This window comes from Dermochelys coriacea, chromosome 1 (genome assembly GCF_009764565.3).
Source record: "Dermochelys coriacea isolate rDerCor1 chromosome 1, rDerCor1.pri.v4, whole genome shotgun sequence".
Taxonomy (NCBI): domain Eukaryota; kingdom Metazoa; phylum Chordata; order Testudines; family Dermochelyidae; genus Dermochelys; species Dermochelys coriacea.
The window spans coordinates 112085817-112105224 of record NC_050068.2 but is presented as its reverse complement, the minus strand read 5'-3'; the positions used below and the strand labels follow the sequence as shown (position 1 = coordinate 112105224).

Genomic DNA, 19408 nt, shown 5'->3' with positions numbered 1-19408 from the left:
CAAGCTGAAAAGTAATTTAAAAGCTAACTAGTTAGCCAAACTGTGCTATTACTTGTTAACAAGTCTTCCTCTAATCAGAAATAAAAATCAGATCAAAGGAACCCAGAAAGCTTACTGTCCCAGAATGCAACTGGGAAACTGGCTAACTGTAGTGAAACCTGTTTAAGACATCACCCTTACTAGGCAGTCTCTGGTTTTAAAAGATCACTGCAAAGTGCCTTTGCATACAAAACGGCTTCACTTTTATTAGAAAGCCACTTTTTTAACCCCTCCTCCCCCCAAGTGGCTTTTTAAATTCAATTTCATTCAGTAGTCAAATCCAGTGACTTCAGATGTTACATAGATTTGTTAAGGTAAATTATTTTCTTCAGACCACACAATTGTTGTAAAGCAAATGGAGGAAGAAATAGACCATTTAAAAACTAGTTCAAACTAAGATGATGCTAGTTGGAAGGGAAATTCTTTGAAGAACTAGAAAGGGTTACATTCTCTTCCATCAAAGGCCTCTGCCTACCCTCTGTACTCATTCGTTCATCAGACTGGTGCAAAGTTTGTGGGTCCTGCCTGACCCATCACTAACCCTAGATAATTGGGTATCATTGGTAGAAAACAGCCTTCTTCCTCCCATATCTTGCTAGGAATCTGTAATCTTCCTTTCAGATGAGGGTCTGGCCATGGTTATCCATATATTGCCACTTCCGGATGGGAGTACTGTAATTCACTGCACCTGGGATTGAATGTCAGCTTCAACAGGATGAGCTGCCATGAGTACATCACTCCAGAATTTCAATACAAAGAAGGAGAGTACTAACCTGAGACTTGGGAGACCGGGGTTCATTTTCCAGCTCTGACGTAGATGTCCTGTGTAACCTTGTCAAATCTCTTAGTTTCTCTGTGCTACAGTTCTCCATCTGTCATACTGGGGGAATAGCACTTCCCTACCTCACAGAGGGATTGTGAGGATAAATTTATTAAAGACCGTGAGGTGCTCGGATATTATGGTGATAGGAGCCCTATAAGTACCCAAGACAAACTGACAATGGATGTAAGGCTTTGGTTGTCATACCTTCAAACAAGGAAGTCCCCTACACACACACCCACGCTGCCCAAGAAAGAAGGAAGAAGAACAGAACATTCTATTAAGTCCACTGTGGACTATGCAGTTTTAATTTACCTGTGAAGTGTTTATCATGGTGATGCACATTCTATAAAACCCTAAGATAGAAATGAATGTACCAAGATATCACGCTAGACAATTGATTAACACATTCTACTTAAATAGTGTTGCCAAAAATGTGTTCCAGAGACTTTTAACAAGAACATCTAATTGTAATAGCAAATGATATCACAGTCTGGAAGATACTGCACGTATTGAGATCAACATGAATAGTCAAATGCATTTAAATTTGTGGAAAAAGAGAATGTCTGCCATAATACAGATTACAGTAGAGCGCATAGAAGACATCTCATGGACATAATGTTCACATGTTAGTATATGTATCAAAACAAACTGTACAAGGTAAAATTACTTTCCAACCCCTGTTTTTTCTTATGGTTGGCTAGAATGTCTCGGGGAAGAGTCCTTATATGTTTTAGCCTGGCTCTTGAGAGGAAATTACTTGATGTGACTGAAGTGTGTCCAGCTGATGATCATTTTGAATCATTGCAAGAATGTAACATACCATACGGTCTGGGAGAAGAATAAAGTAAAATCTCATTCTGAGGGCAAGTTAGTGATGGAATGGTAAGGGAGGGGTCATCGGCGTCCATAAAATCTACAGAATCATAATTCCAATGGTGTCGCCCTCTGTGGTGTGGCAGGCAGGGGGCACTCGATAACCTCCTCCCTCCCCCACCTCACATCACTAGGTGATCCATTAATGGAAATTTTGATAAATCAGTGTCTTCAAAAGTGGTTGAGTTGGGTATCACTTGAAAGCCCTTTCTCCTAGGAATGCAGTGGTACCAAACACAACAAACCTAGAACAGTTATGTAGTTATATATTCAATGAAAATCAACATTTTTTTCATTATACTTTAACCAGGGATGCATTGTTTACATAAAGACATTGATCTTTGTAATCCTAGGGAAGTTAGCCTTGACATGTAGGACTGAAAACGTTTATTCATCAAAGTCATCCCAATGTAGTCTCTGTCTAGGGTATCACTAGACACATTGTCACACTGATCCTTGTCTCTGTCACACTTGCACATCTCCATAGAAGGCAGACTATTAGCCAAACGTTTGAAGGGTGGTGAGCATCTGATCTTTGTACACGAGCATTTGATTAGCTGAAGGATTGATTTGGGAGTGCATAATTGGTATGATTAGCCATCCTTCAAGACCTATCCAGGCCCAATAGGGGAGGGTAGTTTTGGATGCATTCGATCATCCCAGAGGCATACCATTGCTTCATAATTTGCCCTCTTGATACCAGGTATTAATGCATCCCTTGTTGATGGCAATTTTTCCTACGTTTTTCTGCTTCTTGGGAAACTTTCACCAACGTAGCTCTGCAAGTGTCATAATGTTGGTCTTCAAATGGTATACTCCGTGTATGAGCATCTCCAGTTCATTTATGACCTTATCAGTGCTTATCAAATTGCTTTTCCTGTGGACAGCACAGCAAGGATATGGCTGCCCCTGTGAGTCATCAGGGCATTAAGAATATGCTCATGTGATGGTGGACTCCTACTTAGATCAGTAACTTTTCCATAAAGAGACAGTAAATTTCCAGGCATATGGCAGAGGAAAGAAAGACTCCTAAGATCTTCATTTTGCCTCTTTCCTGCCCTGGTTCTCTTGACTGTGGATTTACAATTTAAAACTATGGACTGAGGATCTTTCAGAGAGACTTTACAAGCCAGCAGTCTATTCCAACACTGCTACAAACATGATATAAAGATTTTGCAATTATTTGTATATATATTATTAATCTATTAACCATTATTAGCTCCTCTTATTTCCTTTTATTATTAAAACTTTAGTTTTTAGTTTGGAGGATTGGCATCAGTGTGATTATTGGGTAAGATCTGATTTTATATGTTGACTTGGCTAAGTAGCTGATGTCTTGCGATTAGTGTATATGCCTCAGAGGGTGGACGCTTTCCCGATCATGGGGAGTGTTCCTGGATGGGAGGTGTAGAGGTGTTTGTGGTCAGAAAAAGTGGTGAAGGAAATACCTCCTCTACCGGTGTTGCTGATATTTGGGGAGACATTGGTAACATGAGCTGTGATGTAGTGGATGGTGCCAAAAGGATTATTTCAGTACTGCAGGTATGGTTCCCTCCATCGGCAACAGATCAACCGGTACCATTAGTGCTTCCGCTTCTGGTGCCAGCTCTGATGGTTTTGGCATTGAAATGTCTGTACTGGATGTAGATACCACAGTTGTCTCAAAATTCTTTGGTGCCAAACCAGAGGTTGACATGTGACATTTGCCCATATACTGTGAGAGTGCATTGTGTTATGCCTCTGGGGGGAGAGGGAAAGCAAGTGGCTTTTTTCAGTTTTCTACTTTTCTTGTCTTGGGAGAATATTGATGTCAAGAGTTATGTTGAGTGCAATGCACTGATCTGAGTTGCTGTTGTGGTATCAGCCTTTGGTCCCAGAGGTGCTCTTGGTACCAAATTGGTCTTTGATTGCTTTGGCCCTGGCATTATCAGGGCCAGGGCCATAGTCTTACTGGCTTGGGCATCATCTGCCTCAGTGATGAGCTGCCAAAATCTTAACAACGGGTTCCTTCCTCACCCCACGAGGGGGTCGTTGCCCACCCCCGGGACTCCTGCCCCATCCAACCCCCCCGCATTCCTTGACACCCCCCACCTCATCCACCCCCTCCCCTGTCCCTGTACTGTAGTGGGTGCCCACCCCACCCCTAAGAGCCAGAGGCACCTGCTGGGCGGTGAGGTGGGGAGTCCCGGAGGTGCTTACCTGGGGCAGCTCCCAGGAAGCATCCGGCAGGTCCCTCTGGCTCCTAGGGGTGGGGGTGCATAGCTGGGGGGGAGCAGCTGCTCCCCCACTGATCACATCAAAAGTGGCGCCTAAGGCCACTCCCTGGGTGCTCTGGGGCTGGAGCACCCACAGGGAGAATTTGGGGGGTGCAGAGCACCCACCGGCAGTTCCCTGCCCTACACCCGGCTCCAGCTCACCTATCTCCCCTCTGCCTCCTCCCCTGAACATGCCACCCTGCTCTGCTTCATCGCCTCCTCCCCCGGCTTACCGTGAATCAGCTGTAGGGCTGAGAAGTAGGCCGAGGGTAGGCGGAGGTGAGCTGGGGTGGGGAGCAGTTCCCCTGTGCCCCTCCCCCCCCAGGTTACCTGCTGTGGCGCGGGTGGCCCTCCTCGCGCGCGCGCCCCCCCCCGCCCCAGCTCACCTCCGCCTCCCTGGGCCTGAGCGGGAAGCCAGGGCCTGCTTCTCAGCCTGCCCCAGCTTCCCGTGCGAACAGCTGATTCGCGGGAAGCCTGGGTTGGGGGGCGGAGAAGCAGATCGAGGCGGTGTGTTCAGGGGAGGAGGCAGAAGTGGAGCAGAGGTGAGCCAGGGCCGGGCTGGGGGTGGGGCGGGGAGGGGAGCTGCCGGTGGGTGCTCTGCACCACCAAATTTTCCCCTTGGGTGTTCCAGGGCTGGAGCACCCATGGAATCGGTGCCTAAGGGCACCACTTTTGGCCGGTTAAATTTAGAAGCCCTTTTAGAACCGGTTGTCCCTTGTGGAACAATTGGTTCTAAAAGGGCTTCTAAATTTAACAACCGGTTCTAGCAAATTCTAGCGAACCGGTGGGAACCGGCTCCAGATCACCACTGATCTGCCTGCTGGTTAGAGTGCTGATGGACTGATTTTCTTTGTGGGAAAAATCCCATCTTGTAGCATAGTCTTCAGTCCCACGGATCTAATGTGCTCTTCATGGATTACTTCGGAAAATACTGTTTCAGACTGATGTCCCTATATTTTCTTGTCTTTGTGGAAAACGATTGGCAGATTGAGCAATGATTAGGCACATTAGGTAAAATAGACAGCAGCTGTTGAGGTAAACTGTTAGAATATAGGCAGGGCTTAAAGCAAGATGGTTTTGGATCTACCATTATGGATGATAGTGTTATGAGGCACCAAATGGAATTCATAAAGTCTTTGGGGGTTTGTAAAAATAAAAACAAAAGGGAAAGGAGAGAATTGTTAGTAGAAATCGAGCCCTGACTTACCTAAGCTAAGGCTATGTATGGTTCCGTTCTCCTGCCATATGCGGTAGGAGGGAATTGAGGGAGGGTTATGACAGGTCTACCTTTTTATGTCCTCTGGATTGGAGCCAGAAGGACATACAGAATGTAGCGCAGCCAGATGGGCGCAGCAGTTCAGAGATTCTGATATTGTGTTCACAAGGCACGTGGTGACCAATACAGACAAATAATTGAAGCATTGCAGTTTTGGAGAGATGGAGTTTGTAAAGGCAAAGGAATATTCAAGAGGAGATGTTTTGTCTGAGACACCATTGGAGTTGACAAGACAGAATGGGAGAAGTATGGGGAGTTGCACATATAAATGTGGTGGTTGAAACAAATTTGTTTTGATGTGACAAATTATATTTTTAACCTGATCCTCATAACGAAACAAACAATTTATTCTATCATATAACATTCTGGCAGGCAATGACTTGCATTAAGAGCAGATCAGCTAAAAATCTGGTTCTCCAGACCATGGAATCACTTCACATATGGCTATTTGTGACCTGATTTAGAAATCTAATAGTCTGCCTTTTTGTTGAACCAGTGGGCATGTGTGTGTGGGCGCGTGTGTGCATGCTATGGATTTTTGCTCTCTTTAATATCCAGCTAAAGCATTAAAGCAACAAAGATAAACCTATTCAAGGAAATTGAATATTTATAATCACAACTGGCTTTTTAAATAGATTTCATTTTTACATATTGCTTGATTAGATAACATTGGATTTGTGGTTTACCTTCAACATAAAAGAAAATTGCAGTGACTTTAAAGGCATCGTTACATAAGAAGGTAGAAAATAGGAAAAACAATAATACCTTGCGTTTAGGATATTATAAATGAGGTGCAATAGTATAATTGTCCTTGAGTACACCTACCCATTTTGTTGTTTTAATCATTTTCCTATTTTAAAATGTTTCTCTCTTCCTTTCATCTTTGTGAAAGACATACACAATGCATCTGTGCATGGTCAGCTACACCATATGCCTTATACAAAGTCAGTTGGACAAAGCGCTGTTAAATGCACAAAGTAAATACATTTTAAAAACCAGACTTTTTTTTCCCAAAATTTGTTACATTAGTTTTGGATATTGCTTTGTAGCTAAAGATGGTTAAAATTCAGACAGATGTGAGTTGATTGTCTGTTTTAATAGTCCAGAGAAGTATATATTGCATCAATGCATATTGATTTACTAATATTTTCCAATGCCTAATATAGCAAAAGAAATTGCCACATACAATAAAGGGCTGATGTGCACCATCAGTCTACGGTGATCAATATACATATATTCCTAAGTCAGCACATTTCAGAAATATCATTGCACACCTGAGCATTTTTCTACATTATTGCAAGCCTGGCTACATGGAATACTAAAATAAGGAAAAAAATGGTTTACATCTTTGTGGTGTTTAACCTTACGTTTTGTCCTATTTGCAGATTTGTTAGTGTCTGATCATCTCATCTTGAGTTACTCAGGCAAGGGGTTCTAAACATGAAGAATACTTTCAGCATAAATTATGATGAAAATATATCAATCTGCCATTACATTTTGGACTCCAAAATAAAAGCTTGAATGATGTTTTGTTCGAAACTTCAAAGTAGAAGTTAGAATTTATGGCAATGATAGAACTGTGTGTTTGAGGGGGTTTAGCTTACACCATCGTTTTGTTCTTGACATGCTTGCAAGTGAGATTGTTCAGAGGATATGTACTGAGTACAATAGAAGCAAAGTGAATCATTGTTGATGATAGCTTGTATATATTGCCCTTTTCAGATTTTTTGTTTCTGTCCTTGAGTTTCTCTGCCCACTGCCTGAAATTGAATGCCAAGGTGTAGAAAGCTCAGCTGTTTTTTTCACTGATTTTGTTTCTCTAAGGGGACTGATTTTCCCTTCACCCACTCAGTAAATCAAATGTATCCAATATAAGTTATTTCTTAGTGCTGGATGATCTCACAACATAAATCTGGTGGGATACATAACTAAATTTACCTTAATTGGTGTAGTGTTATAAGTGCTATTGCCCTTAATATAAGATAGCATATGTAGTGTGTAATGGGTATTTAGTTGTGCAAGATTGTACTTTTCTGGCCTTTTGGAGTGAAATATGCCAGATTTCAGAGGCCTGGTTTACATGTAACCCCCCCATCCCAAAGGAACCCATCCCCCCCCCCAACCCAAACTTGGCAGAGCCACAAAGGACCAGATCCCTCCAGCTCTCCAGGATTCTTGTTAGCATTACTCCATTTCAGCAGCGGTATCATGGCCTCTTGGGGAGCTGTAGTTGCTCCCCAGAGCCTCCTGGGAGGCACTGGGCAGGTTGGTAGCTGTATATTTTCACAATCTCCCTTCCTTCCCTCCATGTGAATTCCAGACCCGTGCAATGTGGTGTGTATGTGTGTGTAATCTTGAAGGTTAAAATGTGGATGCATTGGTATCTGACAACATAGGAAATATTGCAAAGGGGGGAGGGAGGGAAGAAAATAGTGCAAAATATGTTTAGATGACTCAAAACATCGAAAATTATTTTTAAGCTTTTTTTCCTTTTGGGACCATCTTTTTGGATGTTTGTTTAGGAGTCTCTTCATACCACCTACAAAAAGAAAAATTAAAATCTTCTTTTGCTGCTTGTTATGTTTTAGCAGCTGCATCTCCCTCGACACCTAAGCAGTATTCTTTCACCTCATACACCATCTGCCATGGAGCCCTTATCCCTCGCCTTGCTTCATCCCTCTTCCTAAGCAAGGAAGGGACTCATGAATTTTGGAGCGAGGAGAGAAGCTGAGTGAGAGTTGGGAAGACTCATTCCTCCCTCTTCATTCTACGTTATTGTGTTTCTCTGTTCTAACATCTCTTCGTACACCACCACTTTCTCTATGCTGCATGGAGAAGGCAGTTCTCGCTTAAGCTGTAATTACACTCCATACCAGCAGGAGAAGTCAGCATCACAAATACTGCAGTCCACTCTGTTGCAGAGCCAGTCCAAAATGTCTTAATTTTGGATGTGAATAATTAGTTTGCTTTGCTAGTACTGACTCTCATTGACTTCAGTTGCCTTTAGACCAGACCTATACATAATGCAATGGGTCTACAGCAGCTGGAATAGAAGAAACTGGGGAAAGTATTGAGTGTCACTTTCCCAGACCTGAGGAAGAGCTCTGTGTAGCTCAAAAACTTCTCTCTCATCAACAGAAGTTGGTCCAATGAAAGATTTCATCTCCCCCACTTTGTCTTTCTAACATAGTGAGTTAATCAGTGGTTTTGTTTCAGACCAACAAATGTGAACAGAATTGTTCAGCTCCTGTGACAATAGTGAAATAACCCCAAAGAAGGAACATTTTGTTTAAATGACACTATATATCAGCTGAAATTCTATGGGGGCTTGTTTTGTTGACATTGAATGTCTGGCTTGAGGGGTAAGAGTCCTTAGGTGTTCCTTGGATGCTTGATTTTTCTGACTGCTCACTAAACAATTCAGACTATTGTTCTTATATAAGACCCTAAGTAGTCATTTGGTATATGTCTCAGTTAAACCTTACACCACACTATTTCTGTGTTGACTCTCTTCAGTTAAGTCAGTAACATGATTGGTAAGTGGGAATGATCAGTTAGTCCCTTGTTTATGGCCTCCATGGTTTGTCAAGGTCTTCAAAGTGGAAGAAGAAAAATCACAAGTTCCCTCTTTTCTTCCTCTGTGCCTCTAACTTGGATACTTTTGCTGAAGGGCAATGATAAACAGCACTTTTCAGTCCCAAAGAGTCTTCCTTCTCAAATAAAACTTTGAGACCCAAAAAAGAAAAGGAGTACTTGTGGCACCTTAGAGACTAACAAATTTATTTGAGCATAAGCTTTCGTGAGCTACAGCTCACTTCGTCGGATACATTCCGATGAAGTGAGCTGTAGCTCACGAAAGCTTATGCTCAAATAAATTTGTTAGTCTCTAAGGTGCCACAAATACTCCTTTTCTTTTTTGCGAATACAGACTAACATGGCTGCTATACAGAAACCTTTCAGAGACCCAGTAACCCCTGTTTTTATTAGAATCCAAATACATCACTACTTCTGCATTCTCCTTATCTTTATACTGTAATTCTTCTAATTCTAATTAAAAAGCAACAAAATGGGCTTCAAATTAAAGTTGGCTATTTTAGAATTTCAGTGGGTTACAGTACTAGAAAGGACATTGTCTCAGAAAACTATTCAAAAATCAAGTTTCTGAAAAGAGGTCATTTTAGGGGAGCAGAAAATTCACAACTTAGTCTACATTTTTTTCCTTTTAAAAAAATGTTTCTAATTTGAAAAATTTCCTCATAATATGCTCAGCCCCCACAAGGGAGGTTTCCTCATTACCCTGCTATGATGCTTCCTGTTGACTCCTCCTGGAGGGAACTTCAGCCAGAAAGGCGTTGGCCCAGCATACGATTAAAGGTGAAACTAGAAAGGAAAGTCCTCTCTGGGACTCGGAGGAGGTGAGGCTAAGGCAGAGAGAAAAAAAGTTTCCTTGATCATAGTCTGTGATGTAGTAAATTGTACAGACCCAATGTAACTTGTCTCCTGACTTTTTTCTATAAGTGGAAGAACGCACTGAGGCATTACCTTGCGGCATCAGCTAGGTCTTAGAGAAGTTGCTTTTTTTAATTTAAAAAAGAAAAATAAAATAAAGCAAACTTGAAATATAGCTTTATTGACCACATTGTAACATTTCAAATTGTGTTGATCATCTTTCAGCTATAAAAATAAAGGGTTAAAAGTCTGTCAAACTCCATACTTTGTACATTCTAGTTTTTAAATGTAGAAAATTATTTAACATCACAAATCTTTAGTCTTCAGGTGTTAGTCTTGGTGATCAAATGCATATAATTTTGTGTGGCATTCTTACTCTAATGGTCAAATGCAGAGATGCTGTGATTCAAGTTAAATGGTAAATGAGTGTAAATTACATCCCCAGGGGACACAAAGGTGGTGCTGTGGTCAAGAAAGATGTTACATTCTAAACCATCTTTTGCCTTCCTGTTTAAAGTAGAAGATGGGAGGGGAGCCACCTTAATCTCCTTTTCCCGTGAATTGCTTTTACTGCTACAACTCGTCTATTCCAACATCAGCATGGAAGTTGCATCCATTTGCTGATTCACATACACAACCATTTAGGTCACCTCTGAATGTGGCCCAAAGTCTGTAGAGATTGTTTCAGAGTAGCAGCCGTGTTAGTCTGTATTCGCAAAAAGAAAAGGAGTACTTGTGGCACCTTAGAGAATAACAAATTTATTTGAACATAAGTTTTCGTGAGCTACAGCTCACTTCATTTGTTAGTCTCTAAGGTGCCATAAGTACTCCTTTTCTTTTTGTAGAGATTGTGTGACTCAAGATGAGATTGGGATGAAATGAAATTGGTCCTGTTAGTGAAGCTATGCAGGAATTGGGGACTGAAAAAGGTTTTTGTCTCCTAGAACTGACTTACACTGAACTGCAGATGTCTGATAAACAGTCTACACTTGTTCCTGTCGCTTAGATTTCATTCCTCTCTTCTATCTATGATAAAAAATAAGCTTTGCTCTCTGATCTTGCTTTTTCCCTCGTATCTTATCAGTAGAGCATGCTCTAGTTAGTGCTTGTGACGTGATAACAATCTGTAGGTACCATAGAAGTGAAGTGAAAACGAGCACATGCAGAGTAAAGGCTTCCTTAAGCTCTCAGAGGAGTTACGGCTTTGCCTTGAAGTCAAAACACTTGCCAAGGGGTGCTGAGGTGTTTCAATGAAGCTGTGGGGAGAGTTATCTGATTTATTTTCCTAGGCTTTTGTTTGGACTGTCACTGTGCCAAGCAATCTTAGTTTGCAATTTTGCTTGTTGATGGACCAGTAGAGGGAGAGATTACTATTCCAGTCTCATTTCCTGGGGTTTAAAAAAAAAAAAAAAAACTTCTGAATTTTATACTGCTGTGTCTTTGTCTATCCTCTATTCTCCAACCTTATTCTTTTAGATACATGATATGTAATTGTTTCTTGTTGCAGTTTTGGAATAAGCAAATGCATGTTGTCTAAAAAATTAATTTTAATGCCTGGCACTTAAACAGTGCCTCTGTCCAAAGATCTTAGGGGGTTTACAAGCATTAATTAAACTTCAAAGCACCTTATGAGATAAGTGTTATTACTCTTTATGTTCCGGTGCCTCCTTTAAGTGACTTTTCATGCTAACACCTTGGAGAGTAGCAGAGCTGTAGATAAAATCCTTATTTGCAGTCTCTTGTGGTTTGAAAATTTTATCCCAAACTCTATTGTATCAAAAATGACTTAGGTGTCTAAGCTTCATTGAAAGTCAATGGGATTTAAGGTGCAAAGCTGTATTTTCATAAGTGACTTAGGTGCTTTTGAATTTTTTTCCCTTACCATTGCCATATTGCAGCACACTGCCTGCCATTCTACATGAGCATTGCTCCTGTTAGAGGACTGAAAATATTCTTCTAAATAAAGACCTGGTAGAAGCATTGTACAGCCAAATAAAAAAGTTGTGTATAATTTTTAATATAACTGTTGATATACCATCAATATCTGCTCATATTTAAAGTTTGCTTTTGAATTTTTTTTCTTTAGGAGAAGCCAAAAATCTTCCTACGTATCCGGGGCCAAACAAGATGAGAGATTGTTACTGTACTGTAAACCTGGACCAGGAGGAGGTTTTCAGGACCAAAATAGTGGAGAAATCACTATGGTAACAAATATTTCTTGTGTGCAGATATATTCAGTCAGTTCTTTTAGCACCCTAGAACATTTCTATTTATATTATATTTCCATAGTATTCCAAATAGATCCTTTGGTGGGATGGAGAAGAACATAGCTGATTTTTTTTAAATTGTAGGACTATAATAATAGCATTATTATGGACATCGTGGCCTGGCATCTAACTATACGTTTTTATCATTTATGTGTGAAGAGGCTCTTGTCCTGAGAGAAAGCACATAATTAATTTCCAAGGAGGTTACAGTTAATGCAGCTCTCTGGGATACTTGCTTTTGAACTTCCTTTATGCTTTTTAACTGTCAGTTTAACCGTGCCATTTAATCCAACTGTCAGGGATTTTTCCTTCATACTGTTGTTATAACTGCTGCTATATCAGAGTTGAAAGCCACAATGGGGTTTTGTTCTGCACATTCTTGGAGGTGCAAAAGTGGGGGAGAGGGGAACTAGACTACAAGAAAGGGAAAAGCAGTTTCAGTGAAATCCTGAGATGGCAGGTACTGTCCTAAGTTTTCTGAGATCCCTCTCTCCTGCAGCTGGCCAGCTTTGCTCTTTTGAGAGGCAGTTGGTGGTGAATGGGAGTGTTTCCTTCTCCTCCAGCCACTCTGAAACTACCAGATCTCTTGTGTATTCAGGCAAAGCATGAGCGAAAAGGGGTTTCAGAAGTCAGCTTTTTTCTCTGCCTTCCCTACTTGCTTGTTCGCTTTCTCCTGGGGGGAAGGTGTGGAATGCTTTTCACACCCCCGTGACACATCCTAGGATGCTGACCCCTTATTAGAATCCAGTTGGCCTCTTTCTCCAGACACTTTACTGGCCTCCTTGGTCGTAGTGCTCCTAATTATGCCCACTGTTAATGACCTATGATCTTGTGACTAAATCCTTGTCTACCTTCAACATCTGAATTGACTGTAGCTTTCGGATTATAGCTGTACTGATGCTTGCCTGTAGTGTAGACAGGCAAAACAGCTATTTGCACTGGGGCAGTTTTCCATGGTTTAATTCACCACCAGTTTGAGAGACCAGTGACAATAGGCTGTCCACACTAGGAATTTGCATCAGTGCAGCAGCTACAGTGATGGCTGACTTTGGGACAAATCCCCAACATAGGCAATGCCTAAAACACAGGCTCGGAAGTTGGGAGAAATGGCTTCTAAGGTGCTCCTGTACTGTGTGATAGGTGTAGTACAAGGGTTCTCAAGCTGGGAGTCATGACCTCTCAGGGGGCCACGAGTTTATTACATGGGGGTCGTGAGTTCCAACCCAAACCCTGCTTTGCCTCCAGCAGTTATAATGGTGTTAAATATATATAAAAAAAGATTTTAATTTTTAAGGGGGGTTGCACTCAGAGGCCTGCTGTGTGGAAGGGGTCACCAGTACAAAAGTTTGAGAACCAATGCTGTAATATATGACAAAATTAGGCAGGAGTAAAATAGTAGATTGGAATGAAATAGGTACAGATTCACAGCAAGGAGTGGAACTTCTGTTTGGGCCCGTCTAAAATATAGAGAGAACAACTTAAGGGCACAGACTCTCAGCCTTAAAGGCCAGAAGGGACCATCATGATCATCTAGTCAGACCTCTTGCACATCATAGGCTATACCCACCCATTCCAGTAATAGGCCCATAACTTCTGGCTGAGTTACTCAAGTACTCAAATAACGATTTAAAGACTTAAAATTATGTAGAATCCACAATTTACTCTTCTAGTTCAAACCAACAAGTAACCTGTGCCTCATGTTGCAGAGGGGGAGACCCCTCCCGCCCCCTCCAGGGTCTCTGCCATTCTGACCTGGAGGAAAAAGTCCTTCTGACCCCAAATATGGCAATGAGTTAGACCCTGAGCATGTGGGCAAAACCCACCAGCCAAAAACTTAAGAAAAAATTCTCTGTAATAACTCAGAGCATTCCCCATCTGTTATCCCTTATCCGCCTACTGGAGATATTTTCTGATCACATTCATGGATGGGCCATATGCCATTGTAGGCAATCTTATCACACCAGGTCCTCCATAAGTTTATGAAGCTCAGTCTTTGAAGCAAGTTAGGTTTTTAGCCCTTCCCCTTGGAAGGTTGTTCCAGAACTTCGCTCCTCTGATCGTTAGAAATCTTGGTCTAATTTCAAGCCTAAACTTATTGATGACCAGTTTATATCCACTTGTTCTTCTGCCAACATTGGCCCCTAACTTAAATAACTCCTCTCCTCCCTGGTGTTTATCCCTCTGATATATTCACAGAGACCAATTATATATGCCTTGAGCCTTCATTTTGATAGGTTAAATAAGCCAAGCTCCTTAAGTCTGTTCATGTAAGTAGGTTTTCCATTCCTCTGATCATCGTCATAGCCCTTCTCTACACCTATTTCTGTTTTGAATTGATTTTTCTAGAACGTGACAGACCAGAATTGCACACAGTATTCCAGATGAGGTCTCACCAGTGCCTTGTATTTGGTAATAACACTTCCCTATCTCTACTGGAAATACCTTGCTTATGCACATTAGGACTGCATTAGCCTTTTTCATAGCTGCATCTCATTGGCGGCTTACAGTCATCGTGTGATCAACCAATACACCTAGGTCTTTCTCCTCTTCTGTTGCTTTTGCTCAAAGCAAAATTCTTGTTGTTAGTCCCTCAGTGCATGATCTTGACCTTTACCCTCTTAAATTTCATCCTGTTTCTATTATGCCAGTTTTCAAAGTCCTCCACATCTTCTAGTATGAAATTCCAGTCCTCCGCAATACCTCCCAACTTCGTCATCTACAAATTTTATTAGCACAATCCTACTTTTTGTGACAAGGTCATTAAAGAAAATGTTAAATAAGATTGGTCACAAGACCAGTCCTTGAGGAACTCTACTAGTAACCTCCCTCCAGTCTGACAGTTCACCTTTCAGTATGACCTGTTATAGTCTCTCCTGTAACCAGTTCTTTACCTACCTTTTGATTCTTGTATTAATTCTCATCTTCTCCAATTCAGCAAATAATTTCCCATGTGAAACTGTATCAAATGCTTTACTGAAATCTAGGTAAATTAGATCTACTGCATTTCCTAGAAAATGTTATCTTCTCAAAGAAAGAAATCAAATTGGTCTTGCATGATCTACCTTTTGTAAAACCATGTTTTGTTTTGTTTTAATCAGAGTTACCATTTACTTCTATGTCCTTTACTCTCTCTTTCAAAATATTTTCTAAGACTTTGCATACAACTGAGGTCAACTAATAGGCCTGTAGTTTCCTGGACCCTTTTTTATTTTTCTTAAATATAGATACTGTATTTGCAGTTCTCCAGTCATAAAGTATGACCCTCAAGTTTACAGATTCATTAAAAATCCTTGCTATTGGGCTTGCAATTTCACGTGCTAGTTCCTTTAATATTTTAGGGCGGACATTATCCGGTCCTCCCAATTTAAGTACCAGTAAGATGACTGAGTTTAGCTGGATGTGGTAATTTCTACTTTCATATCTTTGTTCACATTAGCCATCCTGCTACTTTCTCCAAGCCTCCTCATTATCCATATTCAAAACTGAGGCAAAGTATTTGTTTAGGTGTTGGATCATACCTAGATTATCTTTAATTTCTACCCCATGCTCAGCATTTGGCAGTCTCACTTCTTCTTTCCATGTTTCCTTTTTATTTGTCTAAAGAACCTTTTACTAACGGTTTTAATGGCTTTTGGCAGCTCTCACTTTTTTTCCTACGTTTTCTGACCTCTAAGAGAGAGCTTTCCTTGCTCATCCAGCTCTTCTTCCATTCCTTATAGGCCTTGTGCTTTCTTTTAATAACATTTGAGACTCTTGTTCATCCAGATTGGTCTACAACCCTTCTCTACAATTTTTTTTCCTTTTCCTTGGGATGCAGGCTTCAGTTTTTAAAACTTTGAATTAAAGTATTTCCAAGCCTCCTCTACATTCAGGTCCTTGAATTCTTCAGTCCAGTCCAACTCCCTAACTAATTCCATGAATTTTTTTAAAGTTTGTCTTTTTGAAATCAAGGACCTTTGTTGCAGACATATTTTTGCTTATCCTTCCATTTAGTTTACACCGAATTAACCCATAATCACTCAAACGGAGGCATGTGTTTACTCTGGGGGAAAAAGGGATTTCTTTCCCCGCAAAATAAATTTCTGGTCACCTTATAGTTTAAAAAAAAGAAAACTGGGTGGAGGGGGCTGCATACGTATATTTAACATGTAAGTCAGTGATGGAATCAGAGTTCGGTAGTGAATTCTAAAGTAAACTCCTATCTCCTGTTGTCATACTCATAGATTCTAAGGCCAGAAGGGATCATTATGATCATCTAGTCTGACCCCTTGTATAATATATGCCATCAAACTTCAAAATTCCTGCAGTATAGCTTTTAGAAAAACATTCAATCTTGATTTTATATGTGAAACATTTACATTGGAATTATTCAGTCATTTAGCTGATGAGATTATAGATAATAGGTGTGACTTTCAAAAATTCCTTTTCATAGGATTTGTCCTATCAAGTTACTTAATACTAGCCCACATAATTTTAAGATTTCTGCACTTAATATTTTTCTTGTGACCTTTATTTTGGATCTTTGTGTTCTGCATTGGGGCAATGGGGATGCAAAATGTATAGTGTAAATTTTGACCCTCACAGATTGTAGATTGATGGCCACATATAGTTAGGACAGTCGTGTTTTATCATGAAGCTGTTAGCACCTTCCAGTTTAATGGATTTGGTTAGTAACGAATGACATAAAGTTGCTGTCTAAAGTTCTTGCTGCAATTAAGAATTTGCCACGTCTAAAGCTTGAAATAGTTCTATGAAAGTAATTTTGCAATTGTCACTTAATTTCTGTCCGGATTCAAGCAAGTGTAACCTTGTTACTCAGAACTAGGAATTACACAGCTGGTGGTGAGGTTTTTTTTTTTCTGTTGGATGATCATTAAACCACTTCACAGGAGGGCTTACTATTTTAGTTGACGTCATTTCACTGGATTAATCCAATAATTATTTTCCATTGAGAAAATAAGCCTTTATGTTATAGGAATAACAGCTTTCCTTGGGAGAAATTCCATCTGTCCTTAGACATATTTAAATTAAAGTGGTAGACTGAAGCCAGTCTGAAATCAGCAGGTTAATGTGCTCATGGGAAACTACAGTCCTTTCATCCTGAAGTGTTGACCAAGGAACATCTACTTCCAAGTCAGCTCTTGGCTTTTCTTGCTTTCCTCCTGTGTCCCAGGATAGCCTTTCTTCCCCCTTGACCATGTCAGCTAGCATCTACCTTTAGCTCCATCTCTTTTTGAGGGTGGGTAGAGGCACATTACTGCTTTTGTTTGTCTGTTTTCTCAGAGCATCCCTCCTGACTATCGCAACACCCACCTACCTGTACGCTTTGCTACCAGTTGGATTTGTCCTTCATCCTTGAACATTCTCCCAATAAGTGAATAAATAAAATAAATTCAAGAAAGAAACTGTTTTTTTCAAGAAAGCAACTGTACAAATTGCTGCTTCTTTCATATGTGTCACAAGTCAGTATCTAGATTGTTCAGCTATCTAATTGCTGCATCACTGCGGGAGCAGTTGCAGTCCACCCTCCAGTCTTTTAACTGTGCATTCCTTCACCTCGTTTGCATTGCTGCCCCGTAATCACCCTGGTAAGATGGAGCTAAGCCAAATTTCTGCATTGTGGCAGTCACTCTGACCGGTCCAGTGAGTAGCCTGTTAAGCCTAGTTAAGATTTGCTTTCCAGGTTACAAACAGGTGGATGTAAATTAGGGCTTCTGAAATTCATCAGCATGCCTGTCTCTCTCTCCCAGAGTTGCTGCCGCTCTGCAAGGACATAGCTGTTGGTCTTGATATGCTGCTATTCATCCAAGATTGGCACTGGGCCAGCAGCACTGGACAGGAGTGGATTAATGGCTGCCACAAAAGGATGTGTCAAAGTCAGCAGGAGTTGAAGGTCTAGTTCTTTTTCTGGAGATGGGCAGATCATCTTCTAGGAAGTGTGCATTACTTACTTACACCCATTGGAACCATTGTCAGTCTTGTGTGCAGCAGGTTGTTTTCATCTGTCATAACCCTTCATGCAGTTTGAAGGTTAATGGCATCTTGTCAAAGTTTTGAGGGAGCTATGGGATCCAACGCATATAAATTAGATGTTAATGTGTGGCTAAGGCAACCACTAATGATATGGGTGGCTGTGTTCAGTTCCAAATAAGATGTATATGCTTACTTCTCCACTAGATCTGTTACAAACTATTTCCTGTAAGCCTGTGATGAGGCTTAACATGTAAATATTAAATCAGCGCTTCAACTCTGGCTCCCATTCTCAATTGCTAATGGTTTTTTTGGTTGGGCTCCTTATCAAAACTTGGACAGTCTGAGTAACAGGGACTTGGGTGTTGCAACCCATGAAAGCAAATCACAAAAATTACATCTCTCTTCACCTTCTGACAATTTAAACCTTTGAATGCAGTTTTTTCAATTTAGCAAAGAAGTGAAAACCTCTGTTTTAAAATTTTTTTTCCAACTGTGACTGTTAAATGACAAACTGTTTCCTGTTTGTGACCTATGGTTTTTTTTTTTTTTACAATTATCTGTGAAATATTAGAACAGTTGGAGGGGGGTACATATGCATAAAGTTGAATACACCTGTCACCCTGAAACAATTGTCACAGTTCAGGGCAATTGCACCTGTATTGCTCCTTTGAAGGCATCCTCTCTAGGCTCCTAGCTCCTTAGCTGTCACCTCCTTTGGGCAAAGTCCAAGTCTCTCTCCCTTGAGACCAGGGGTTTTCCAGGCTGCACAGTTCTCTGCCTACACTGTGATATCCCTAGCAAGCCAAAACACCTAAAGGGCCATCACCTGCTCTTTGCTTCTCTGCAGAAGTTATGAACAGTGTAACTGCCTGCAATTATAAGTTACCATACAGCTCTTCATAACTAAGCATGCTTATTCTTAAGTTGAAAGCGTTATAGAAAAAAGATATTAAACATTTTGTTTACACGCATGTTAAAAAGCTTACCAGACCTGACCCTGAACTCCAGTTTTGGACTCGGGTAGGTGTCAGTCTTTCAAAACCCATAACTGTTCTCCCCCAACACACACACAGTTACAGTTTCATGGCTGTCTCAGATTCAGAACCAGACCAGCTATGAATAGTTCAGTCTTTCCTTTTTTCAGGTTGGGCCTTTGACCTTGGCATCACATAACAGGTGATCAGCAGACAATGGGCCACTCCTCAGGGCAAAGCTTCAAAAGGCTGGGGTTTTGCATAATTGGAGGTGGAGAATTTGCATTCACTTCCCCCTAGATATTTCCCAGGAAAAGGACTTAGCACTTTTTGTTCCAAAACTCCATTCTTGTCTGGTACATTGTTTAATATAATCTTTTGAACCCCCAGGTTCCACATCTGTCACATTTCTCCCTTTGAGAGGTTGTATACAATCCCGGCCCATGATAATACATAAACCATTCATTTAATACAAAGGA

The 19408-nt window shown here is 40.8% G+C and overlaps 1 protein-coding gene across 2 annotated transcripts in view; it reads left to right on the top strand.

Moving 5' to 3' along the window:
- The window catches only part of RASA3 (RAS p21 protein activator 3), a 265746-nt gene that overhangs the window by 111640 nt on the left and 134698 nt on the right, over nt 1-19408 (top strand). For both annotated transcript variants that reach the window (XM_038388188.2, XM_038388179.2), the window contains exon 2: nt 11802-11919. In XM_038388188.2, coding sequence (XP_038244116.1) covers nt 11843-11919 — 77 coding nt within the window. In that variant the 5' untranslated portion in view covers nt 11802-11842. The remainder of the gene's footprint in view (nt 1-11801; nt 11920-19408) is intronic.